Raw genomic sequence first — 27,650 nt, 5'->3', positions numbered from 1 at the left:
TAAATACTTGATTCCTAAGAAAGATTAAGAAAAACACACATATAATTAATCATTGACTTATCTGTAACTGCTCTTCTGTGATCAACTACTTCTTATGTTTATATTTTTTTTCCTATGTTGGGACTAGCTGGAGAAGTTTTACCTGGATTTGTATTTACAATCTTCTCAAGTGCAGCATTTTCTCGAAACAACGAAATGAGTTGGTAATTTTGCCTATGTATAAGAATGAATAAAATTGTTTCAGTATTGATAAGGACAACTATCAAATGTATCAAATCCTTAGAATATTTCTGATAGTTCAAAGTTAGTACCAGAACTTACATTATGCCAACGCACTTCATAATTATATGTTCTACAATATAATTTTCTTAAACTTATTGTTAAGATGAAAAACAGTAAGGTGAAGAAGTCCTGAATTAAAGGTGGTATAACTCAATAAATTAACTAAAATTAGCAGGACATAATAAGGTATCATAAACTCAGAAGACTCAGCTCTGTAGCCAACAGGTATGGGCAAGTCACTTGTTTTAACCTCAAACTCTTCTAAAGAGTAAGGATTTTCCTATGTCTTCACTAGTAGTTATAGAGATTTAATGATTTAATGCGTTAATATATAAAATATATAAATGCTCAATGAAATCAAGCAATGGAATACTTTGTTCTTGAAATTTACTACTGAAACTATTTTGGAATCCCAAAGAAAACCTGTAGTGTGTTTTTTCACTGTTCAGGCTACAGGAAATGTCATTAGTTTCTCATTCTGGCTATTAGTTACTCCATACAGCTGTAACCATAGATACCTCATCTACTTAACATATTGCAGCTACATGCATTTGTAAATATATCACTTCACTAAGTTAGGTAACATAATTGATGTGATCATTCACACTAAGGGTACAAAACGAAGAGCTGTCAAGTACTGGGGCAGACTATTACTATTCCTTTCAAGGATTCAAACTCTGCACCAGTTGATATTTGCTAGTATGATGCTTAACGTCCCTGTTCAACTCCACCTAACTTGGAAGATCAAACTGCACTTTATTACATGGTTTCTGAGAAGTTATGCATGGGGCTTAGCTCACTTAAATCCATATAACATACTTTAGATTCAGAGAATTCTCAAGAATGGCTTGTTGTGAGGCAGAATTTAAAACTACTTTGAAAATCTGATATAAAATGCACATAATTTAGATTTCCATCTTCACTATTACAGCAAACAAATCACCTTAGGTCCAACACATACTCTGGAGCACAGAAACATACATGGGACATTCCACAAACCAAGAACATATGTGCCCAGACTATAAAGAAGCCTTAGGGTACATATCTGGTGCAAAACATTAAATAAACTCTCATCTTTTCCTACATTATCTGAATTTGTCTGACAACAGAATGGTACCAAGTAGAAACTACTAGCAAAGTCAAGAACCTTATAAAGAACACGTCATGAAGGTTTAAGGCTAAGAAGTAGATGCCACCTGAGGTTCTCATAAATAGCCTATTTTTGGCTACATACATGCCAAAACCTAGGAAGCCAGAGTGGGGTGTTAATACTTTGTGGACAGTGACTGAGTATATAGGCATATGTCAGTCAACAAATAGACATTTTAATCTCAGGATATAAGTGCACATCACCACGAAGACTGGGGATCTGGATCAGTAAAAGAATCCTGGTAACAAAGGAAGCAATAAAAAATAAGAATTATTAGAACCCCATCTCTCTGATGAAGGAAGATTGCCTTGAGAACCTTATCTCTCTGATGAAGGAAGATTGCCTTGTCAGGCTTATGGAACTTCCTGGCTTCTTGTAAAACTCAAGAAAAAGAATTTAAGAGGCAGCTCCCAGGACAAAATATGAAATTTCCTGCTAATCTGGACACTGAAGGCCTAACCAACTAAGTAGAACTAGGAAGGTGTGACACTGTTTGGAGGGTCATGGCAGGGGTTGTATTTGAAATGATATGGATAATGTGGGCAGTCGCAGGGATAAAGACCTTCAAATCTCTGAGATAAAGAATTTGTACCCATCTGTACTTCTAACTAGCCGACCTTTCTCTTTGGTTTCTTTTTGTTTTAAAGATTTATTTTACTTGAAAGTCAGAGTTACACAGAGACAGGAGAAGCACTAGGAGGAGGAGGTGGGAGGGGGAGAGGGAGGAGGAGGAAGAGGGGGAGGGGGAGGGGGAGAGGGAGGAGGAGGAAGAGAGGGCTTCATCTGATAGTTCACTCCCCAGTTGGCTGCAATGGCCAGAGCTGCACCGATTTGAAGCCAGGATCCAGGAGCTTCTTCTGGGATTCTCACGCGGGTGCAGGGGCCCAAGGACTTGGGCCATCTTCTACTGCTTTCCCAGGCCATAGCAGAGAACTGGATCGGAAGTGGAGCAGCCAGGAATCAAACTGGCGCCCATATGGGATGCCAACACTTCAGGTGGCAGCTTTACCCTCTACATCACAGCACCTGCCCCTCTGTTTAGTTTCTGACTGTTGAAGTAAAGGGACTCACTGCCATTCCAAAAACTGTGAGAGCTAAGTCATCTGAAAACATGAAGTACTTACACCTCAACTTCATGTTGATTACAATGTTAGTGTAAACACTTACATATTACGTTTTTGAAGAGCATAATCCCTAGCAGAATGTCCAGCAATGTCTTCAGAAAGCACATCAACCCCTAGTTCAAGAAGCATGTGTACTACGTTTTCCGTACTATACCGTCCCGCAAACATGAGGGATGTTCTAAAATAACAGAGAGAGAACTTCATTAAAAACTTCAATGAGGCTACTCAAACAGCTGAGTGGCTCTATTTTACCAAGTTAATATCTTGCCTATGTATATGTGATCATTTACTTGTATGAATGGACATAAGCATCTTGGAATATCAAATGCTCATCTCCAGAAATTATCTCCAGGGTTAAAGAGAAAAAAAAACAAAATAAAGCCTCTTGTCTAACTGGGGTATTCCATAGAAGTTACTAATTTGAAGTCTTTAAGGGATAGTAACACCATTGAGATCACTTGTTTAAATCAGGCAGTTTTAAGTGAAGAATTCACTCTTACTTCCCCAGTTTTAAATATTAAATATATCCCAGTCAGGTAAGTAAAAGCTATCTGAAAGCATAAAGCTCTTATATTATATGGCAATAATAGTCACAGCAGTTTCAGTTAGCAATGGTGACAACCACGTGTCAGCTACTGAATTACATTTTATATATGACATTATATACAACTACATCTGAAAGACAGGATACATTACTATCCCACTTTCACTTCAGGTTCGATTTAATAGTTAATGTTCCCAAGGTTGCACACCCAACAGGTTGGACATCTGAGAATTAAGCCTTGTGTTATATGTCTTTTCTCTTTCTCATTTATTATTTGTCGTCATCAAAGGAAAAGCTTATCTAAGTAAATACATTTCTTCCCTCTTCCCATACTAATTACAAATAAAATTATAAGGATCAAGCATTTAATCTTGGTATTATGACACCAATTAAGAAGTCCCCTTCCCGTATCAGACTACCTGGTTTGACTCCCAGATTCAGCTTCTATGTGTAGTCTCCTACTAATACAGACCCCGGAAGACATTAGTTATATTCAGCTTAGATAATTAGATTCCTGCAACTACATGGAAGTCTTTATTGCATTCTTAGCTCCAAGCTTCAATCTGGCCCAGCCTGAACTGTTGCAGGCATTTGAGCAGTGAAACTGAAGTGAGAGAGTTCTAATTCTCTCTCTCTGTGTTTCTCTAATCTCTCATAGAATTTTTTAAAAACCATGCTTTTAAAAATATCAAATATCAAAATAAAGCAGAATGAAAAAAACGATAAAATCATACTATCTGCTAATAACCACCTACAGTCGCTTAGGTATAACTTAACATCAATATACTTTGAAGAAAGAAATTAACAAAAAAAAAGTCAGCAAAAAGACAAAATGATTTTCAATTCCTATTTATGTATACTACAGCATTTTTAAAAGTAGAGTATGTGGGCACTAGATTCTGTCCCGGTTGCCCCTATTCCAGGCCAGCTCTCTGCTGTGGCCCAGGAGTGCAGTGGAGGATGGCCCAAGTGCTTGGGCCCTGCACCCCATGGGAGACCAGGAGAAGCACCTGGCTCCTGGCTTTGGATCAGCGCCGTGCGCCTGTGGCCATTAGAGGGTGAACCAACGGCAAAGGAAGACCTTTCTCTCTGTCTCTCTCACTGTCCACTCTGCCTGTCAAAAAAAAAAAAAAGTAGAGTACGTAGGAAAAAAAGATTTCTTTAAGATTATTTATTTATTTGACAGAGTTGGACAGTGAGAAAGAGACAGAGAGAAAGGTCTTCCCTCCGTCGGTGGAAAAATTTTAAAAATATTACAGAATGTTTAAGAAGCTCAATAGTGACTCATATTTATTAAAACAGTAAAACTAAAATGAATAACCTTTCATTAATATCAGACTATACAACCAAAAATCAGATTACTGTTAAAATATATCAGTCACTATCGTAAGAGAATATGACCATTCCTATGTAGCTCCTTGTGTTGGCCAGTATGCATAATTGCTTTCCTACCAGATAGATTTTTATTGTTACTTTTCATTGTATCTCAATAATATACTAACATTTTATTTCATATTTCTGACTTGAATCACTTTATAACTGATAAACATCACTGAGTTTAAAATATAGAATGAAATAATTTACCTGTTTAGATTATCAATTGCAAAAACATCTGCATTCTGTAATATTAAAAATTTAACCATAGTTTCTTGGTTTTGTTGAATAGCCACTAAAAGTGGTGTGAGGCCAGTCTGTAAAAAAATGATTCACAATTCACATTATTACATATTTCTCAACAGAACTGAACATATTTCAGATGACAATGCAAACTCGGACATCAAATGTAGAAGGTAAATTAAAGGAGGCTCTTTCTTCCCACCCTGTGCTTCCACATGTACTGCACATTCCTCTTAAAACTCTCCTCTCCATTGCCTCATTGCATGGAACCTACTCATCACCAAGACTCACTCCAAACAATTGCATTCCAGGGTTCATTGCTTCCATCAAAACACTCACCACGGAATATTACAATTATTTGATTGCACACAATAAAAACACAAGGTCCTCTGGAAGGCAAGGGCTACATGTTTTACCTCTGTAGCCCTAAACCCTAAGACATAGTAGTTAATATTTCAAGCATTCTTATTCAACTGATGACCTAAATTATTGTCTCAAGAACAGTGTTTCTCAATACATATTTCCAAGAACATTTACTTTTGCACAAATTATATACTGTCCACCAACAGAAAAATGTCATGATCATCTGTTTGAGAAATATAACAAAGCCATGCATCCTGTGCTCCCCTAGGTGGGGAGAGAAGCAAACTGGAGGGTATCTGCCTTTTAAAAATAGAAAACCTTCTGAACAGCATACAACTCAGTAATCTGAGCTCAAGGATCCCTGATTGGAATCCTTCAGATAATCCTGACAGTCAGAGGTGTGCATCAGTCTCCCAAATTTTGTATTTTGAAACAATTTACAGAGGCAAACTACACACATCTCTGCACCATGTTCAGTCGATTCCTTTGAGTCTTTGTATCAGCTGGCAATGCATTTCCAAATGATTTTGTATAAAGCAGGTATTAACATGTAATATCTTCACTTTTCTTAGCATCACCTAATTCACAAAAAGATCAGGCCCACTATGTAGTCAACAGGGCACACCCAATATATAATTTTCCAACAGTTAAATAATTATCCATTTGTATTTAAATCTGACAGGTTTTAGTCAAATGGATATTTGAGATACAGGAATGTTGAAACTGAACTATTAAAAGAATGTCCATCCATATTCTTAACACTACCATGGCTTTCAATTTTAAGTCTGCCATAGTGATTATGTGTCAGCGCTCCATGAATTCAACACAACAAGATTTGATTGTGTATCATAAAGCTTCAATGAGGAAAAAGGTTCATAATTTGCTATAATTCTAACCATAAAGCCCTGCTTGCAATATACATTTATTTGTAAAACTATCCGTAAGTGTTATTCTGTAGGCTGAGAATTATTAGTATTATCTCTTTGAATTTATAACTACAAAGGAAAAGAAAGACAGATAAAATCAGAGGTTAGTATTGTTTGAATGTAGCATCCATCAAACTCTAACTCTTCTCAAGATTCTTAATAGTTTTTGAGACCTAAGAACTTACACATTACAATTAACAGTTTGGTGGTTCTTAACAAGGGTTTTGTCAGACTCTGAGAGATAGGTTTTTAAGTATACATGTAAAGACGTAGTAAGATTTACTGAAATAAAATACTCTTGGAGAGACTAACTAGACTTCTAAGTTTTTCCAGGTCATTCTGATATACAACTCCAGCCGAGAACTGGTACAGCAGACAATCACCACTTCCATCTCTCCTCTCACACACATCATTTGGAGACTTGACCAAAAAGGAGTAATGAGTAAGAGACACACACACTGAACATCCCATTTCATTTTTCTTGAGTAGGAATAAATCAACTAACAGTAAACTCAAAGTCCAACTTAGATTTATTTGTAGGATCCTTTTCTTCTACTTTCCCACAAAGACATTCTCTATTTGAGAGCTGAGTTTAGACACTTTTCCTCAGCAGCTCTTCCTACCATAATAAAATGTCAATCATTTGTTCTTCCCTCTTGTTTTCTACATTCATCACCACCTAGTCACTCCAAATATGGTTCCCCTAAGCAAACTTACAACTTATTAATGATATTAATGAAAGTACAAGTTACTATACTTTCAATCAAAGAATACTTGGTCTACACAAAACTCAACAAAAACAAATCAAAAATCCCATCTCCGTATTTTCCCTCAATTACCTAATTTACAAATGTTTCATTCTTCTATCCTTTTCTCTTGCAAAGTTTCCCAGTTAACCCTTGACACTCTAAGGTAACTTTTATATAAATAAACTTATTTAGGAAATGGACAGCAACAGCCATATTTCTGTTTACTACAACATGCTTTCTTCTTGAGTTTTAAGCAAAAGCCTTTGTCAAGACAAAATTGGACTGCTCCTGTTTTTGCACCACTTAGAAAAAAGTAACTGGGAAAATATCCTTGAAAATATGTCTGACCTTTAACAAATTCAGTGCTTTCATAAATACTGGCCATAAATGCCTCTCAGTCTGTCCTTTCCAGTATTTCTGCAATGGTATCAATATTTAAACTTAAATCTGGGACAGTTTTCATAAAATATCTTCATTCGATGCAGCTGGTACTCCCAAATATGAGAAACTGCTTCTATACATGTCAATCTTTTAAAAATGTATTTCCAATAGTCTAAACATTAAGTTAGATGATCCATACCTTATTTTTCTTTTCAATATCTGCATTGCTGGAAAGCAGCTTTTCGGCCATTCTTATATTTTCTCCGTAGGCCACATAGTGGAGAGCAGTGTTGCCAATTTCATCCTCAATATTTGGATCAGCCCCATGATCCAGTAAGAGTGTAGCACAGTTCTCAGCGGGACACTGTACAGCCTGCCAGTAATACACCAATCATAAATTGTAACTTCTAGAAATTCAAAGAAAAACTCCCCATCCCAATGGTTTCACCAGTTAGTCATATATAAATAAGATACATTCATTTTTATTCTAAGTATGTAAACCAAGCCCTTCCTATACTGGGATGGTTGGGCACTAAATACCTTTATCAGCGGTGTTGCAGCCCTTTTATCTTGCGGATCAAGTAGACATCTTTGGCTTATGAGGAAAGCTACCATGTCTTGGTGGCCTTTTGCACAGGCCCAGTGCAGAGCGGTCCTATAGGAAATTAGATTGCACAATCACAAAACAGGCCATTTCTCATGTAATCGTAAGAATAAAATAGCATATTCCCCTGCCCTCAAAACAAATACTTTTCTGATGAACAAAGAACTTTATCATCTCTTCTTGTCACTAAACTAATGAAAGAGAAGCCTATTAAAGAAAAATAACATGATCATTACATTAACCACAGCTTGGTTAAATCCTATTTTAAGTTATGACTAGGACTTTGAGTATCTCAATTTCCTGATTAAAAGAATGGGGAGAAAAAGAGTAGTTGTCTCAGTTTACCATTGTGATGCTTCAATGAAAATCTATGTAAAATATTTAGAATGGTTGCTGACACAACTAACAGCTCAGTAATTGTCAGACGTAGTCATTACTAATACCACGATTTAAAAACAGCATTTTAATTGAGTAAGATAATATAATTATCCTGACTTTCCATATATCCTTGAAGCATTAGAGAAAATATTATAATTCACTAACTCTGAATATGCTCAATGCCTCTCACTTTATCATTTCTCACATTGAAGTGCTGCTTATCATAATTCATTACTTTTCCCACTGTAATTGGCAGCATTTAAAAATTCAGCATCTATTGAGATAATTCAATGGTTCTATGGTTTTGTTCTTTGATTTCTTAAGGTGATGTAGCAGATTTATTAATCTGTATATGTCAAAATGTCTGTGTACATCAGGGATAAATCCCATTTCATCTGGGTGAAGGATTTTATTAGATGTGTTGTTGGATTCCATTAGCTAGAATTTGTTAAGGATTTTTATCTGTGTTAATCAGTGACACTGGTCTATAGTTGTCTTTCTTGGTTGTTAACTTTTTATCCTGGTTTTGGAATAAAGTGATATAGACATTTGGACCAATGGAAGAGATTAGAGAGCTTAGAAATTCATCTATGCATCTACCATCAACTGATCTTTGACAAATGTGCTACAATCACTCCCTGGGGAAAGGACAGTCTCTTCATCAACTGGTGCTGCGGAAATTCGATCTCTGCATGCGGAAGTAGGAAACAAGATCCATACTTTTTAGCTTTCACAAAAAACAACTCAATGGTTCAGGGATCTAAACCTAGGACTCAGAACCATACAATGACTAGAAACAAGCATAGGGGAGACACCATAATTCATTGGCATAGTCAGGGACTTCTTGGATTAGACATCAGAAGCACAGGGAATAAAGGCAAAAAAAGACAAATGGAGTTAAATCAAGATAAGAAGCTTCTCCACAGTGAAGAAAACACTCAACAAAGTAAAGAGGCAATCAACAGAGTGGGAGAAAACACTGCAAGCTATACATTGGATAAAGGATTAACATCCAAAATATATACGAAGTTCAAGAAACTCAACAACAACAAAACAGAAAATACAGTTAAGAAGTGGGCAGAAGATTTAACAGACATTTTTCAAAGCATGAAATACAAATGGACAGCAAACACATGAAAAAATGCTCAGGATTGCTAGGCATCAGGGAAATGCCAATGAATTCCACACTCACCCTAGTTAGAATTGTGTTCATCCAAAAATCAAAAAACATAAAGAATGCTCGTGAGAGTGTGGGGAAAAGGTACCCGAATACACTGTTGATGGAAACGTATATTAGCATAACTATTATGGAAGAGAGTAGGAAAAAAATTAAAAATAGATCTGTGATATGACCCAGCTATTCCACTCCGGAGAATTTACCCAAAGGAAGTAAAGTAAGCATATGAAAGAGTTATCTGTAACCCAATGTTTATAGTAGCTCAACTCACAATAGCTAAGATATGGAATCAACCCAGATGTACATAAACTGATGACTGCATAATGTGTGCTATGTAACCATGATGGAATACTATTTAACCATAAAAAATGAAACCCTGTCTTTCACAACAATTTGCAATTGGAGATCATTAAACTTAGGGAAATACACCAGTCCCAACAAGCAACTAAAACATTTTCCTGGATTTGTGGTAACTAACATACAGAGTACAAAATACGCAGATGAGTGAAATCGACATTTTCAGATTTGATTGCATATAGCCCTTATCTATACTCCTGAGAAAACATTGTTTTTCCACTTACTACTTATTGAATTCTTTATTTAGTGGAAGGTTAAGCTTGTGATTACAAAGTAAAGTGAAACTTGGTCATTGTAAAAATTAAAAGAAAAATAAGAAAGTAGGAGAGAGGGTGGGAGTCAGGCAAGGAGGGAGGATAGGGTGGGAAGTACCATTATGTTCTTCACATTGTATATATGAAATACATGAAGTGTGTTATCTTTATATAAAGTGTTTTTATAAAACAGAAAAAATGGCTCATTGATACCTATTGATCACACAATCCATGGTGCCTAACAATAAGTGCAAAATAGCTTATAAAAACACATTTATGGCAACTCCAGCCATATGATTGGCATTAAATATTAGTTTCTGAAAGTTCTATAGTTTGGAAGAGACAGCTAACATTACAAACATGTTTAAAAATGAAGTAATTCTTTAATCTCAATAATATTAAAAATTTAACTAGAGTGTCTACATCCGATCATTCTGGAAATGACAAGATAAAGATAATTTCACAAGAATTCAAATACCTGTAAGTAACAATTTTAATCACATTTTGTTGGCTAACACAGTCCACAATTTGTGTGTATGTATAAACAAACACTTTTCTCACTTGTTATACAGATTGCCTACATATTTGTACTTCCACATGCATCTGTGGGACACTCCACCTTTAATGGTCACCTATCAATGCAATCTATCAATGCGCCATAATGTATAGGTCCATTATGTAGGTTCTTCTTAACATATGCCCATTTTAAGCACTAATAAGAGAAACAAATGGCATGCCTACCTCTAAAAGTTATTTTAAAAGAATGAAATTGAAGAGTGGAGGGCATATGCATTTTTCAAATATGACACGGGGGCTGGCACTGTGGTGTAGCAGGTAAAACCACCACCTGCAGTTCCAGCAACCCATATGGGTGCCAGTTCGAGTCCCAGCTGTTCCACTTCTGATCCAGCTCTCTGCTATGGCCTGAGAAAGCAGCAGAAGATGGTTTGGGTCCTTGGGTCCCTGCTTCCACGTGGGAGACCCAGAGGAAGCTCCTGGCTCATGCCTTAGGACTGGCACAGCTCTAGCCATTGTGGCCAATTGGGAAGTGAACCAGCAGATGGAAGACCCCCCCCACCTCTCTCTCTCTCTCCCCCACCATAACTCTTTCAAGTAAATAAATAAATCTTTAAAAAAAGTGACACAGTACTTAGAACCAAATTCTCAATATAAAAATCACAAGCAATTTGACCTTTGCCCCTAATATTGCTATTCATTATCATAAACTATGTGGATGGAAAGTAGCATTTCATTCATCTTTCAAATTAAATTCTTTTTCTCACCAGAGACACTAAATACTGTTTTCTATGTCCATGGATCACTTGTATACCTACAAACACATACATATCCCAATTTAAAATTAAGTTCAGTGTTGTTTTCCTGCTTTGCACAGATTTCTGTATAAATGAAGATCCATTTTTTTCACCTGAAATATACTTGTTGTAAAAATGTTTTGAAGATATATTGTTTTGTTATTTTCATCCAGATACACAGGAAGTTTTATTTTTATTTCCTAAGCAAATATTCAGAGTAATTCCTTAAAAACTGCTTATTTAAAAGGCAGAGTGAAAGGGAGAGGAGGAAAGGTACAAAGAGCTGCCGTTAACTGATTCACTCCCCAAATGCCCGCAACAGCCAAGGACAGGCCTGGCAAAAGCTAGGGGGTCAGATCAGGAGCAAAGTGGGCAGGACTCCAACCTGTACTCAGCTATGAGACACCAGCATCCAAAAGCAGTGACTTCACCCACTGTGCTGAACTGTTCACCCCAGGATGTTTGCTTTCGACTTCAGTCTTCATCAAGTCTTTGGCCACGAAAAAATTTATTGCTTCGCATTTTTTGTTTTCTCCTGAAATTTTTCTCACATTGTTTATTTACAACTTTTAACTCTACCAGAAATGTAGCTTTGTGTTATAAAAATCTAGTTTTCCTCCGTTAAGAAGTATTTCATGCATAAGTAAACCGTGTTTTCTTATGAATATTAAATGTTACCAGTATCAAGTTCTAAATCTTTGTTTCATATTAAGTTTTTGGATTTCCAATGCATTTGCCCTTTCAACTGTCAGAAACCTGATTAATTTCTAAAAACAGCACGTTTACATCAAAAACAGCACCTCATTATTTGCTACATTACAAATGAGTGTTAGCAGAGCAGTAAATGACAAGTAGAACGTGTAACTCGAAATTTTTAAACTTTGATATTTTTGTTTGGCGCATGTAAGACTGATAAAATTAAAGCTCACTTTTTGGTAAAAATGAGTTCTCTCACGCCAAGGTTTCCTTCTATAATCCCACGTACACGCAGGTGTGAACTGACATCAAACTGGTATTGGGTTTACTCAGACTTTAACCCAGGGGTTAAGAGATTATGGAAATTTTCTTGTTATCTTTTTGATCATGTGTATCACAACGTGGATCTGGACTTGTGTACATAAACATGGACTGGTGTCCAGGGAAGCAAGCAGGGGAGCCTGGGGTGAGGGCTTCCCGCACTGGGCCCCACTGCCCACCCTCCAGTACCTGCTCTTGTGGTCCACATCATCCACACTGCTTCTTCTGCAAATCAGCATTTTCTCCACTGCGGCCACATTGCCCGCGCTGGCAGCTCTGTGAATGGCACCAAGCTCCCAGTAGAGCAGGCGGTATCCAAAATGCGGCCGCATCTTCAAGCGCTTTTTCTCGAACTCCGTAACCGTCCGAGCGCGCTTTCTCGCAAGCTTGCTAACAGACCAGGAGAAAAATTTCTCCATAAGCAAGGCTGTCAGGGGCTTTCAGCCACCTCTGCAACAAAATAAGAAGAAATGTGGCAGTCTAGCCACCATGCAACGGAGGAGCTTCGCGGTTTTCAACCTCTCGGCTCACAGTAACTGTCGCCCAACAACTGCCGCACATGTGCACCAGGCTAAGCCCCGCCCCTTCCGCTCCCGGACATTCCTTCCTCTTCCTCCAGACTCCGCCCAGAAGCCCCTCCCCCCCCCCCCCCGAGGCGGCCCTTGCTCTCACTCCTGGTTGGCCAAGACCCCATCCTCCGAGCCATGGAGGACGCCCCAACGCCAGGCAGTGCTTCTTGCACCACTTTCTCCTGTGGCCTGGACTCAGCAGAACTAGGCAGTGAGAGGGCCAGGAAGTGGGAAGGAGGGCGCCCCCCAGGGAGCACGGCCGCCCCCTCCCAGCAGGGCAGCCCCACAGCTTTCCCCTGGGCTCAGGAGATAGTGGGCTGTGTCTCCAGGTGGCTTGGGCCCTGGTGAGGCTCGACCCATGGGCCACATGTGCCCCTCTCCCCTGGGCTCAGGCACATGGTTGCAGGGAGGTGACAGGCAGGGGGCAGCCTCGACCTAGTGCTGCCACTCCACTGGCTTCTGGGGCCAGTGCAAAACAGTAAAACACTGAACTTAATTTTAAATTGGGATATGTATGTGTTTGTAGGTATACTAGTGATCCGTGGACATAGTAAACAGTATTTAGTGTCTCTGGTGAGAAAAAGAATTTAATTTGAAAGATGAATGAAATGCTGCTTTCCATCCATATAGTTTATGATAATGAATAGCAATATTAGGGGCAAAGGTCAAATTGCTTGTGATTTTTATATTGAGAATTTGGTTCTAAGTACTATGGCACTTTTTTTAAAAGACTTATTTATTTACTTAAAAGTCAGAGTTACAGAGAGAGAGAAGGAGAGGGAGAGTCTGGAGAGAGAGAGAGAGAGAGAGAGAGAGCGAGCGAGAGAGGTCTTCCATCTGCTGGTTCACTTCCCAATTGGCCACAATGGCTAGAGCTGTGCCAGTCCTAAGGCAGGAGCCAGGAGCTTCCTCTGGGTCTCCCATGTGGAAGCAGTGACCCAAGGACCCAAACCATCTTCTGCTGCTTTCCCAGGCCATAGCAGAGAGCTGGATCAGAAGTGGAACAGCTGGGACTCGAACTGGCACCCATATGGGATGCTGGAACTGCAGATGGTGGTTTTACCTGCTACACCACAGTGCCAGCCCCCTGTGTCATATTCAAGGAATAGTTTATTGGCTTTTTTTCTTAACTGAGAATGGGACTGGGAATGGGAGAGGGAGGAAGAGGAGGGTTGGGAGTGGGAGTGGGAGAGTAGGTATGAGGGTAAGAATCATAATATTCCTGAAGTTGTACTTACGAAATTTGTATTCATTAAATAAAAGGTTTCTTTGGGAAGAAAACATTCAAGCCCCGCTCCCCTGCTCCCTCACAGATGCCAGCACCCCCAGATCACAGACTTGCCCCAAGGGAGGCAGCTCCCACCATCCAATGGAAGCAGTGAGGATTCTTTGGGGAAATGATGATGTTAGGGCTAGAGAAGGGACAGGAACAGTCTGGGACCAGAGAGAAAATGCCCACAGTTGAAGGGGGCCTGAGGAGGGGCACCAGAGCTGATGCAGAGGAAGCCTAGGCCAACGTGGGATGATCTGAGCCATAAAACAGCAAGAGTCACATACTGTCACTCCCTGAGTTATGTCTCCTAATCCCCAGTACCCCGGAAGGTGACTGCACTTGGAGACACTCAACGTGAGGCCATGGGTGATTCCTAAGGCGGTGTGGCTTCTGTCCCAGAAGCAGAGGACATTCTGACACAGACACAGGGATGAGCAGGTGGAGGCATAGTGAGAGCCAGTATGTACCTGTGGAGGTGCGAGGCCTCAGAAGGTCCCAGCCCTGTCCACACCATGTCCTCAGACCTCAGCTTCCAAGCAGCAAGAACGTGAACTCCTGTGAGAATAATCCTCCAATAACTACCAGAATACAGCAGGACCATGATCTCCCAAGAATTCTCCAAACTCAGGGCCAGCATTTTGGTGTAGTGGGTAAAGCCACCAAATCTGATGCCAGCATTCCATATAGGCACTGGTTTGTGTCCGGGCTCCTAAAACTTCCAATCCAGCTCCACGCTAATGCCCTGAGAAAGGCAGTGGAAGATGGCCCAAGTGCCATCTTCTCACAAAAGTGAGAGACCTGTACAGAGCTTCTGGCTCCTAGATTCAGCCTGTCCCAACCCCAGGTATTTTGGCCATTTGGGGTGTGAACCACCAATGGAATATCTCTGTGTCTCTCTCTCACCATAACTCTTTCAAATAAATAAATAGCTTTTTAAAAAATCTCCAAGCTCTACCACTAGATTTTTAAACTGAGAACATCAACTTGTCTCATGTTCCCATCCTTCCCCTATAGGAAGTATTTGAATATGTACAATAATCCTGAATGCATACAGGCACACAATGCTACATAAACATCTGCTAGAATCTTACAGAGCATGCAATCCCTCCAGTCTCATACTCTTTTTTTTTTTTTTTTGACAGGCAGAGTGGACAGCAGAGTGGACAGTGTGACAGAGAGAGAGAAAGGTCTTCCTTTTGCCGTTGGTTCACCCTCCAATGGCCGGCCAGTGCGCTGCGGCCGGCGCGCCGCACTGATCCGATGGCAGGAGCCAGGTGCTTCTCCTGGTCTCCCATGGGGTGCAGGGCCCAAGTACTCAGGCCATCCTCCACTGCACTCCCTGGCCACAGCAGAGAGCTGGCCTGGAAGAGGGGCAACCGGGACAGAATCCGGCACCCTGACCGGGACTAGAACCCGGTGTGCCGGCGCCGCAAGGTGGAGGATTAGCCTAGTGAGCTGTGGCGCCGGCCCAGTCTCATACTCTTAAAGGAACTAGAAGTCTGAATCATAGAACTGGCATAGGTGCGAGAAGACTAATTTTTGATGTTCCAACAGAACATCTCACACAATGCGGAGACCAAGCACTGCTACAACAACATACGTGTGCACAATGGAAACTTTCTTGTCCATAGCTCAGGAGCCATGCATTAGGAATAGTGCCTACAAGAAAGTTTTATGTGACAAAATGGTTGACAACAGCAAAAATACAGTATCATTGAGTTAACCCAGGAGCTTACAACTGCCTCATCTTAGGTTAGGAATGAAATGGGATTCCCTTAAGTACTCCTGCAATATTGTAAAAAAATGCTACCCCTGGTACAACTTCAACTTTGGAATGGACAGATGGCTCTTCAGCAGTGACTAGAAGGGAAAACCACAGTAACTCACTCTAGATAGCACGAGTCAGATCTTGCTTGAGGGCCAGAACAAAGCATTCATGAAGGAGGATGCACTCAGGCAATTTTGGTTCAATGCCTTGGAAGTAAGAAACTGTGGTAAGGATGACCAGTTCAAGCAAAGAACCACCTCCAATGCTGCCATTTGGCACCAAACCATGGCACCACTCCTCTGCAGTGCTGTAAGCGCCTCTCCACTGTTTTCTTGCTTTCACCCTCGCCATCTGGAGTCTGTCCTCCAGACCACCCAAGGTGAGCCTTCGCAAGCACGTCACACAACATGTTGCTGCTTAGCTCAAAACCCTGCTCCAACACACCCAGCTAAAGCCAAGTCCACAATGATCGACGTGACCCTTCTCCCATCACATTTTGACCTCCTTTCCTGCACCTCCCCTCCTTGCTCACTTCCCTCTAGCCACAGAGGCCTTCTGAAGCTGCTGCTCTCTGTTGCAGCTGGCAAAGGCTCCTCCCATGCCCCGGCAGAACACACAAGACAAACTCTTTTTCACCTTCAAGTTTTTGCTCACATCTGACCCCCTCAGGTTGGTCTTTCTCCAACTACAACTGCACAATCCATACAGTCTCTTCTTTTTGTACCTATGAATCTATCATTTGTTTATTATGTTTATTGCTTATTTCTGGCTTCTGCCACTAGAAGGCAAGTTCCATTAGGGCAAGCATATTTGATGGAGAAGGACTTGGTATGTAGCAGCCTCCTATCTATATCTGCTTGATGAATGACGCTCACATTCTTGTTTTCTAAGAAATAAGTGGGGTCAGGGAGCATCCTCACCTATAACAGAGTCATATTTAAACCACCAGCTAGCGAGTGGCTCCCTCTTTTAGCCCACTTCCTACCAGGGTGTATAACAGTGTGACTTGGGGGTAGAGCCTTGTGTGAGAGAGAGAGAACTTACAAGCTTGTTGCTAATGTCCTAAGGTAGATCTCTTCCCTTCTTTCTAAATCCCACCACTTAGAAATCTTGCTTTGGTCTTTTTCCTTTTCGGTAGTTTCTTTCATGGAACATCACTGGTTGAGTTGTGCCCAGCAGCAAATTCATATGTTGATGTCCTAACCATCCAGGCCTCTGAATGTCACTGTAATTGAAAACAGAGTCATTGCAAATGCAATTATTTATAAGTTAAGGTGAGCCCAATTGTAACATGAGTGTTCTTATTAAAGAATGAGATTTGGATTCAGAGATTTGCATAGTAGGAAGCCAGTGTGGAGACACAGGGAGATGGCCAACTGTAGGACAAGAAGAGAGGCCTGGTGCAGGCCTTTTTCCAAGAGCCCTCAGAAGCAACTAGCCCTGCTAAAACCTTGATCTTGGACTTCTAGGCAAAATCAGTTTCTGTTTTTAAGCTACCATCTCTGGTACTACTTTGTTATGGTGGCATATGAATACAGACCAACATGGAATCAAAGGCCCAGGGAAGCCACCTTATTACTTCCCTTTGGAACAGTAAGAGCTAGCATTATAAAAGGAGGATGTAAGCCTGGGCAAAAGGAATCTGGGAGCCTCAGCCTGGAAACTCTAGTCAGTGTTAAAGCGGTCTTCAGTATGGATGAGTTTGCAAGGTCACAGGATGGCTCCATAAGACTCAGTGTGCATACACATAGAGTACCTTGCTAAGATCCCTTAAAACATATAGCTGCATTAGGTATCTATTTGGTTAGAGTATTCTATGCTCCAGTCAAATAGCAACTAACAGGTATCTACTCCCTATTTCTCCAGATATTGGCATGTGGAGAATCTTATCTCAAGAGCCTTATAGAAGACTGAACCCACACCATTTCTTCATAATACATCCAAAATCCCACTAGATCCAACCAGGCTGCTTCCCTGGCCCTGCCACATTAGAAAGTCCTTCCCTTGATCCTCTTTACCCTTGAGAAGTATCTGTGGTGGCCAAGGGTCCTTGGTCTTCAGAACTTGTCCAGACAGCCATGACAAGAAGGGCCTTCCCAAACAGCCAGGAGTCTGCCTCCTGCCACAGCATCTCTTCAAAGCACTGATCCCAAGGGTGGACCATTTTGCTGTGGTATACATCTGTGTCCATATGGGGATCATATAGCATGCATTGAAGGGTGTATTTGTTGGACATTCAGCTAGGTGCCCATACATAAAATCCATCAAGGTACAGGCCAGTTGCAAAGGAGAGACTTAGAGAAGCTATAAAATGCATAGGTTCCATAAAGGGCCACAGAACATTTACCAGTGACAGAAAAAGGTCAGCTATCTGTCATTTTTACTAAGCAAGGCATGAGGGTCTTTTTCAGATTTATTTATTCATTTAAAAGGCAGAATGACAGAGAAAGGTGAGACAAGGAAAGGGAGAGGGAGAAAAGAGGGAGAGGGAGGTTCTTCCATCCACTGGTACACTGCCCAAACAGCTTATAACCAGGGCTGAGTCAGACCAAAACCAGAAGCCAGGATCTCCATCTGTGTGTCCCACATGGGTGATAGGGGTCCCAGGATTTGTGCCGCCTTCTGCTGCTTACCCAAGCACATTAGCAGGAAACTCAATGAGAAGAGAGATAGTGAGGACTCAAATAAGCACTCTGATACAGGATGCTGGCATCACAAGTGGCTTCTTAACTGACTGCAACCCAGTGAGCCCCATGGCATGAGTTTCTAAGCCATGAAAACAAGTAGTGCAGCTGACAATTAATTGCCCATTCACCTCCCTGCCTGTGTTTATCTGACCTTGTGCTGAAGTTCCCATTCCACACAAAGCTACAGAATACCAGTTTCATCACCAAGCAGGTTTCTCCATGCCCCCTTTCTCTCTCTCCATCCTCTATTTTATGGAATATCTTGTTTAGTAAAATTGATTAAAGAATGAGAGGTTATTACTAAAGCAAACCAGACATGACAGGGCAAAATGACGGATCTCTTAGTATCAACACTACTTGGGTCTTGAATAAAATACCTACGCACACTCACACCGAGAACTGCAGTGACATTAACAATCTTGCCAATTCTCACTCAGTCAATTAACAGTGGGGATTGGTGTTGTGGTATAGCAGGTTAAGACCCCATCTGCAAATCAAAATCGTACATGGATAATGGTTCAAACCTGGTGCTCCACTTGTGCTCCAACAACCTGATAATCTACCAGGGACAGCAGCAGAGGATGGCCTAAGTACTTAGGCCCCTTCACATATGTAGGATACCCAGATGAAGCTCCTGGCTTCAGCCTGGCCCAGCCCTGGCCATTGTGACCATTTGAAGAGTAAATCAGCAGATGGAAGATCTTTCTCCCTTTCTCTAGGTAACTCTGCCTTTTGAATAAACAAATAAATCTTACCAAAAAAAAAAAAAAAAACAGAAAGTGACTGTGAAAGCAGCTTTGGGAAATTCAGGGTTATCTACTTGGCCTTTTTCTTTCCTGGACCCTTCTTTCTCAAAACTGATATTGTCAGCAGGGGGACATGATTGGGACATGAACGACAAAAATGCCAACAAGTCCGCTAGACTTTAGATGATTTCATGAAGAAAATATGGAACTCACAAATCTTCGGGAGCAAGCCATTCTATTTGGCTGTAACCTCCACTCAAGCTGGCTATCTGAGATCTTGACTTTTGGAAAAGTGATGTGGTCCATACAGTAGAGCAGGATTTGCACAGGTGGATGTTCTGGTGCCCCCTGCTGGCCATCGTTGACACCTTTGACAAAGCTCCTCACTCCTTTCAAATCAGACAATAAGCTGAACACAAGAGACACTGTTATCAACTAGGTCATTTTTTGGAGACCTTGAGGGGAAAGAAATATAAAAATATGATAAAAAATCACTCAGAAAAATACCATGCCTGTGTAAGAGAACATATTTGAGTAATTAGAGACAAAGCAGACAAATATAGTTTTAACTAGGGGGAGGTAAATATATTGGGTGTTTTCCTCTCTTGCCCAGGCACAGGTTGCTAAATCAAACAACCAAAGTTAAACAGGCCACAGAAATGCTAGGACTTGTAGCCCTCTAATTCTGTCTCTGGCTATGGATATGAGTTGCAACCTCACTGACTCTCTGAAGTTTAAGGATTCTATGTCTAAACTTTTCACTAGAATATAATGCTCCATTACTTCTGAATCTTTCTGGTAAAATCAATTTCTCCAACTAATTTAGCAAATGGAATGGTGTGTCATGGGGGAGATTCCAAGATGGATGAATAGGGGAAAGATGTGCTATTTTTGACCAAGGGGAAATAGTAGAAGACAAACAGAGGAAGTGCATTCCCGGGGAGAGCTGGAGGGAAGTTTGTGGTGGACATGCTACAGAAGGAAGAGGCTATGAAGCAATGTGGAAGCCGCGGGTGGGTAGCAACAAGCATGGACACCACACACGATACCCACAGCTAGGAGCTAGAGGAGATGACAGCTTTGGGGTGTGAGGTAAGAGCATTCTGTGGCAGCCCATGCCACTTGTGATATTGTCAGAGGGAGAGCCTTTCAGACCACACTTCCCGTGATTCCAGCCTGGAGAGTGAGCAGGGGAGAGGGTAGCCACTTAATCCAGCCAAAGAAGCAGGTTTCTTTCTCATCTCCCAACAAAGACACCCAGCAGCTGATGGAGAGAAGATACCATTTTTTAAAAACAGATGTATTTATTTGAAAGCCACAGAGGGAGAGACAGAGAGAGAGAGAAAGAGATCTTCCATCTGCTGTTTCACTTCCAATGGTGAGAATGGCCAGGATTGGACCAAGCCAAAGCTGAGAGTCCAGAGCTTCCTCTGGGTCTCCAATATAGGGGCAAGGGCCCAAGCACTTAGGCCGTCCTCTACTGCTTTCCCAGAGCATTAGCAGGGAGCTGGGTCAGAAGTGGACTAGCTAGTATTTGAATTGGAGCGGATATCAGATGTGAGCCCTGCAGACTGATTTAAGCCACTAAATCACAGTGATGTCCATGAGAAAGCACCATTTTGACACAGCAGAGGCTGTGGTGGTTCTTGTGTGTGCCTGTAACAAGGGGATTTTAGCAGAGAGAAAATACTGTGTTGCCCCACTGACTTGAGTCTTGCTGAGGGTTTAACAAGGTGCTGGACACCCACGCAGGATTGTGAGGTACTTCTATCCTCTCAATATATCACAAGCTCTGGGGCCCAAACTGCCAAGATAAAGCACCCACAAATAGCTGGCTCTGCGAACTTCTTGCATCCGTACTCTGTGGAAGGGGCAAGCTCCAGGGCTGAGCATATCTTCTGAACCCTGTGGTTATGAGGACCTTGAGTGCTGTGATTGTGTGAATTCGGTGACTGCATGATACGGTGTGAGGTATAGCTGATTCTCTGGGCAATCCCTGTGTCTCACATCAGAGCTCCTGATCACCTGAGGTAGTTCATTGCAAAGGGTCCCCTGGTCACAGTGAGGACTGCACATATCTTTTGTGTGGGTCATGTGCCACCATGGATGAGGGGTGTATACACTGGGGGCTAACCCTGAGCGTTGATTACTTTGGATGACAGGAGGTGAGGCTGTCATTGCGTCAATGGAGATCTACCACACCCAACGTGGGTGTCACCCTGGAGTCTCACTTCACCCTGAGCACTGAGTAGAACTCCCTGGCCACACCAAGCACATGCTTCTGGGTTTTCATTGAAATAGCAGACATTACATTAAGCCACAGAGGCATAATTCACACATACAATGTATCAGAGGAGAAAACCAACAAGTAATTCCACAAATGCATGAAAACTTATGCATAAATTCAAGAAACAAGAATAACAAAGATAACATGACTCCGCCAAATGGAACGTAACAACACTTCAATATGAGAATGTGAAGACCAAGAGATTGAGGAAATGCCTGAAATGGAATTCAAAAGAATGATCATAGGATTATTCAGAAGCAATAAGAAGCAAATTCATGAGTAAACAAAATCCATACATGATATGGATGGAAAATTTTCCCATGAGATTGAGATTTTAAAGCAAAATTAAATTAAAATATTAGAAATGAAGTGTTCAACATTTCAAATAAAAATACAGAGGAAACTATTAATAACAGACTTAGTGAAGCAGAAGAAAGAGTATCTGAGCTAGATGAAAAATCACAGAAAATATCAGACCAAAAAAAAGAATAAATTAGATAAATTAAAAAGTGGTCAAGATTTATGGGATACTATCAAACTAATCGACATATAGGTCGTAGGAGTTCCTGAATGTGTGGAAAGAGAATGAATGAGAAGGCAAATTCAGTGAAATAATAACAGAAAACTTCCCTAATTTGGACAAAGAAAGGGACATCCCAGTATAAGGATCACATAGAAATCCTAATAGACATGATCAGGGAATCTAAGAGGGAGGTGGAGGAAAGGTTGGAATGTGGGTGGGAGGGCAGATGGGCAGGGTGTCCCACTATGATCCTAAATCTGTATATATTAAATATATATGAAATTTGTATAACTTAAATAAAACAAAAAAAAGAAGAAGATAAAAAAGAACAGAACTTAATCATGACACATTGCAAACTTTCAAAAGTAAAACAAAGAAAAGATTCTAAAATGTGCACGAGGGAAATGCCAGATCATTTTCAGAGGATTTCCAGTCAACTCACAGCTGATTTCTCACCAGAAAGGCTACAGGCTAGGGGAGACTGGAGAGATAGTCCAAGTCTTAAGACAAAAACAACAACAAAAAAAAAAACTGTCAGCCCAGAACATACTACTTTGCAAAGTTCTCATTTGTGAATTAAGTTGAAATAAAAACCTCCCTTAACAAACAGAAATTGCAAGTTTGTCACCACTTGTCCAGCCCTATAAATGATGCTTAAAGATATGCCACATACAGAAACACAGCTAGTTATCATTATGTATGAATGAATGTGAAGGCAGAAAATCTCCTAGGAAATCCAAAGCAAATAATATGAACACTTATGGGGAAATGGAAGGGCCAAGTCGTTACTTCTTTATAGTAAGCTTGAATGTAAATGGTCCATTCTCCAATTAACAAGTACAGATTAGTTGAATGGATTAAAAAACAAGACCAGACACCACAGATACACACAAGGGGCTGGCATTGTTTAATAGCAGGTAATACCACCGTCCGTAGTGGCATCCAATATGGGTATTGGTTGGAGTCCTGGCTCCTCCACTTCAAATTCAGCTCTCTGCTATGGCCTGGGAAAGCAGTAGAAAATGACCCAAGTCCTTGGGCCCCTAAAAGCACATGGGAGACCGAGAAGAATCTCCTGGCTCTTAGCTTTGGTTGGGCTCATCTCTGCACATTGCAGTCATCTGGGAAGTGAACCAGAGGACAGACGACCTCTCTATCTCTCTCTGCCTCTACCTCTCTGTAATTCTGCCTTTCACATAAATAAATGAATCTTTGTTAAAAAAAAAAAGATATACATGGGGCTGGTGCTGTGGTGCAGTGAGTTAACACCCTGGCCTGAAGCGCTGGCATCCCATATGGGCACTGGTTCGAGACCCAGCTGCTCCACTTTCAATCCAGCTCTCTGCTGTGGCCTGGGAAAGAAGTGGAAGATGGCCTAAGTCCTTGGGCCCCTGAACCCGTGAGGGAGACTCGGAAGAAAGCTCCTGGCTCTTGGCTTCAGATTGGCACAGCTCCGGCTGTTGTGGCCAATTGGGGAGTGAACCATCGGATGGAAGGCCCCTCTCCGTGTGTGTGTGTGTAACTCTAACTTTCAAGTGAACAAATAAATCTTAAAAAAAAAAAGACACACACAAAATGAAAGTTAAAGGATGGAAAAAGATACTCCATGCTAACAGAAAGCAAAATCTAACAGGTGTGTGTATACTAGTATCAGACAAAATAGACTTTAACACAAAAACTCTTAAAAGAGACAAAGAAGGGTATTGAATAATGATTAAGGCGTGAATTCAACAGGAAGATAGATATATGCACTAAACTACCAGGGCACCTGGCTAATACAAATGTTAATTGATCTAAAGGCTGATGTAGACTCCAATACAATAGTAACAGGGCAATTCAACTACCCACTTTCATAAATGCACAGATCACCAGACAGAAAACCAACAAAGAAATAACAGAACTAATCTACACTGTGGATCAGATGGACCTAACTGATATCTACAGAATATGTCAGCCCACAGTTGCAGAATACACACTGTTCTCATCAGTACATATAATTCTCTCTAGGAGAGATCATATGATAAGCCATAAAGCAAATCTCAGCAAATTAAAAAGATGAAACCATATCATGACTCTTTCCTGAACACAATAAGGTTTTCTTGAAAATATGCAAACACATGCAGACTGAATAACACATTCCTTGTTGAACAGTGGATCACATAACAAATCAAAAAAGAAATTAAACAGTTACTGTAAATGAATGAATATGTCAGTAAACCATATCAAAACATGTTGGCCGGCGCCGCAGCTCACTAGGCTAATCCTCCGCCTAGCGGCGCCGGCACACCGGGTTCTAGTCCCGGTCGGGGCGCCGGATTCTGTCCCGGTTGCCCCTCTTCCAGGCCAGCCCTCTGCTGTGGCCAGGGAGTGCAGTGGAGGATGGCCCAGGTGCTTGGGCCCTGCACCCCATGGGAGACCAGGAAAAGCACCTGGCTCCTGGCTCCTGCCATCGGATCAGCGCGGTGCGCCGGCCGCAGCGCGCCGGCCGCGGCGGCCATTGGAGGGTGAACCAACGGCAAAGGAAGACCTTTCTCTCTGTCTCTCTCTCTCACTGTCCACTCTGCCTGTCAAAAAATAAAAATAAAAAAAAATAATAAAAAAAAAAAACATGTTAACAGCAAAGACAGTGTCAAGACAGAAGTTTACAGCAGTTAGTGGCTACATCAAGAAATTAGAAAAGCATTAAATAAATGAGCTATCAGCACATCTCAAGGACCTAGAAAAACAACAACAAACCAAACTAAAATTAGTAGGAGGAAAGAAATAATTAAAAGTAGAGAAGAAATATGTAAAATTGAAACAAAAAATAACAATATGGAGTCATGAAGACACAGAAAAACTAAATGGACTGATAACCAAGATGGATATTGAATCAGTAGTAAAGATCTTTCCAAAAAGAAAAGCCAAAGGGTGGGAATACTCCCAAACTATTTATGAGGTCAACATCACCTTAATTCCAAAACCAGAAGAAGACACAACAAACGGGGAGTAGAGACAAATATCACTAACGAACATTAATGCAAAAATCCTCAACAAAATACTAGCTAGTCAAATCCAAGAACACAACAGAAACATCATCCACCTGAACCAGTGGGATTTATCTGAGGTATGCAGGGATGGTTCAACAAATACAAATCAATAAATGTGTTACATCACATTAACAAACTGAAGAATAATAACCATGTGTTGATCTCAATAGGTACAGAGAAAGGATTAGATAAAATACAACATCCTTTCATAATAAAAACTTTAAGCACATTGCATATAGAAGGAACAGTTCTCAACAAAATCAAGGCAATTTATGACAAACCCAGAGCAAGCTACATATTGAATGGGGCAAAGTTGGAGCTTTTTCCACTAAAGTCTTGAACCAGACAAGAGTGCCTGCTTTCACCAATGCTATTCAATACAGTAGAATTTTTTGGCAGAACGAGTAGGCAAAAATAGAAATCAAAGGGATCAACTGGAAAGGACAAACTCAAATTATCCTTGTTTGCAGATGACGGAAATCTATAGGGGAACCAAAAGATTCCACTAAGACACTACTGACATTCATAAGATAGTTTGGAAATATTGGAGGACATAATATTAACACAGAAAAATCAATAGCCTATGAATACTAGAAAATGCCATGGCTGAGAAAAAAACTTGTAAGGTCAATCCCATTCACAAAACTACAAAAAATAAATACCTTGGAATAAATTTAACCAAAGAGCTCTTTGATGAAAATTACAAAACATTAAAAAGGAAATAGAAGAAGACCTTAAAAATGGGAAAAAATCATTCACGTTCATGGTTTGGTATAATCAACATCATCAAAATGTCAATACTACCAAAAGCAATTTGCAGATTCAATGCAATCCCAATCAAAATGCCAATGACATTCTTCTCAGATCTAGAAATAAAATGCTAAAATTCATATGGAAACACAAGAGATCCCAAAAGCTAAAGAAATCTTAAGCAACAAAGACAAACCCAGAGGAATCACAATACCAGATTTCAAGACATACTACGGGGCAATTGTAATCAAAACAGCTTTGTACTGGCACAAAAATAATCATGTAGGCCAATGGAACAGAATAGAAATTTTGGAAAACAATCCACACATCTACATCCAACTAATCTTTGACAAAGGAGCTAGAATCAATACCTGAAGAAAGTACAGGCAGTCTCTTCAACAAGTGGTGCTGGGAAAATTGGATCCCCACATGTGGAATGTGAAACAAACCCTTACCTTACACCTTTTATAACAATCAATTCAAAGTGGATCAAAGATCTAAATCCATGACCTGATAACTTCAAATTACTAGAGAAGAATACTAGGGAAACTGCAAGACACTGATGTGGAAAAGACCCCAGAAGCACAGGAAATAAAAAAAAAATAGACAAATTTGATTACTTTAAGCTAAGATTTTGCACTGCAAAGGGAACAGCCAACAAAGTGAAGAGGAAACCAACAGAAGGGGAGAAAATATTTGCAAACTCTGAAACTGATAAAGGATTAACATCCATAATCTATGAAGAGCTCAAGAATCTCAATCACAATAAAACAAACAATCCAGTTAAGAAAAGGGTGAAGGGCCTGAAGAGGAATTTTTCAAAAGAGGAAACTCAAATGGCCAACAGACACATATAAAATAGTTATCACGGAAATGCAAATCAAAGCCACAATGAGGTTTCACTTCACCCTATTAGAATGGCTATCATACAGAAATCAACAAACATTAAATGCTGCTGAGTATATGGTGAAAAGGGTACCCTAATCCACTACTGGTGTTAGTATAAACGACTATAGCCACTGGAGAACATTACAGAGATGCCTCAGAGTCCTGAAAATAGATCTACCATATGCTCCAGCAATCTCACTCCTGGGAATTTACCCAAACAAAATGAACTCAGCTTGTGAAAGAGTTATCTGTACACCCATGTTTATTACACCTCAATTCACACTAGCTAAGATATGGAATCAACCCAGATGTCCATCACCTGATGACTGGATAAAGAAACTGTGGTATATTTATATAATGTGGAATACTACTCAGGTATAAAAAATTATGAAATCCCATCTTATGCTATAAAATGGATGTAACTGGAAAACATTACATTTAGTGAAATAAGGCAGTCCCAAAAAGATAAATACCCTGTGTTCCCTAATCTGTGGTAACTAATAGGGTATCATAAATGTAAGTATATGAGTAAAATTGACATTTGGAAATTCGTTGATTCGATGATTGTACTTTTGATGAATATTGTTTATTCCTTCTGTGTGTTGAATTATTTACTTAGTGTATGGCTAACCTAACGAATATAAAATAAACTGGAAGTAGATCACTGTAAACATTAAAGAAAATTAAGGAAAAAAAGTGGGAGAGTGGGAACATGGGCAGGACAGAGGATTGGGTGGGTACTATTACCACGCTCTTAAATCTGTATACACAAAATATGTGAAATTTTTTCACCTTAAATTTTTTTTTGGACAGGCAGAGTGGACAGTGAGAGAGAGAGACAGAGAGAAAGGTCTTCCTTTGCCGTTGGTTCACCCTCCAATGGCCGCCGCGGCC

At 40.4% G+C, this 27,650-nt stretch overlaps 1 protein-coding gene across 3 annotated transcripts in view; it reads right to left on the bottom strand.

Moving 5' to 3' along the window:
- LOC127489251 (ankyrin repeat domain-containing protein 26) overlaps positions 1-27,650 on the bottom strand; it is a 235,550-nt gene that overhangs the window by 166,151 nt on the left and 41,749 nt on the right. The window contains exons 4-9 of one of the 3 annotated variants that reach the window (XM_070056031.1): positions 16,891-17,071; positions 7,677-7,791; positions 7,336-7,509; positions 4,685-4,791; positions 2,600-2,734; positions 143-213 (exon numbers count right to left, since the gene is read on the bottom strand). In XM_070056031.1, the coding sequence (XP_069912132.1) occupies positions 143-213; positions 2,600-2,734; positions 4,685-4,791; positions 7,336-7,509; positions 7,677-7,791; positions 16,891-16,994 (706 nt within the window). In that variant the 5' untranslated portion in view covers positions 16,995-17,071. Of the gene's footprint in view, positions 1-142; positions 214-2,599; positions 2,735-4,684; positions 4,792-7,335; positions 7,510-7,676; positions 7,792-12,425; positions 12,787-16,890; positions 17,072-27,650 lie in introns of those variants that run through there. The other 2 variants (XM_070056030.1, XM_070056032.1) reach the window with 2 other exon arrangements.

The sequence above is a fragment of the Oryctolagus cuniculus genome, chromosome 13 (assembly GCF_964237555.1).
Source record: "Oryctolagus cuniculus chromosome 13, mOryCun1.1, whole genome shotgun sequence".
Taxonomy (NCBI): Eukaryota; Metazoa; Chordata; class Mammalia; order Lagomorpha; family Leporidae; genus Oryctolagus; species Oryctolagus cuniculus.
Note: the sequence above shows the minus strand (reverse complement) of the source record. Positions and strands in the feature narration are given on the sequence as shown.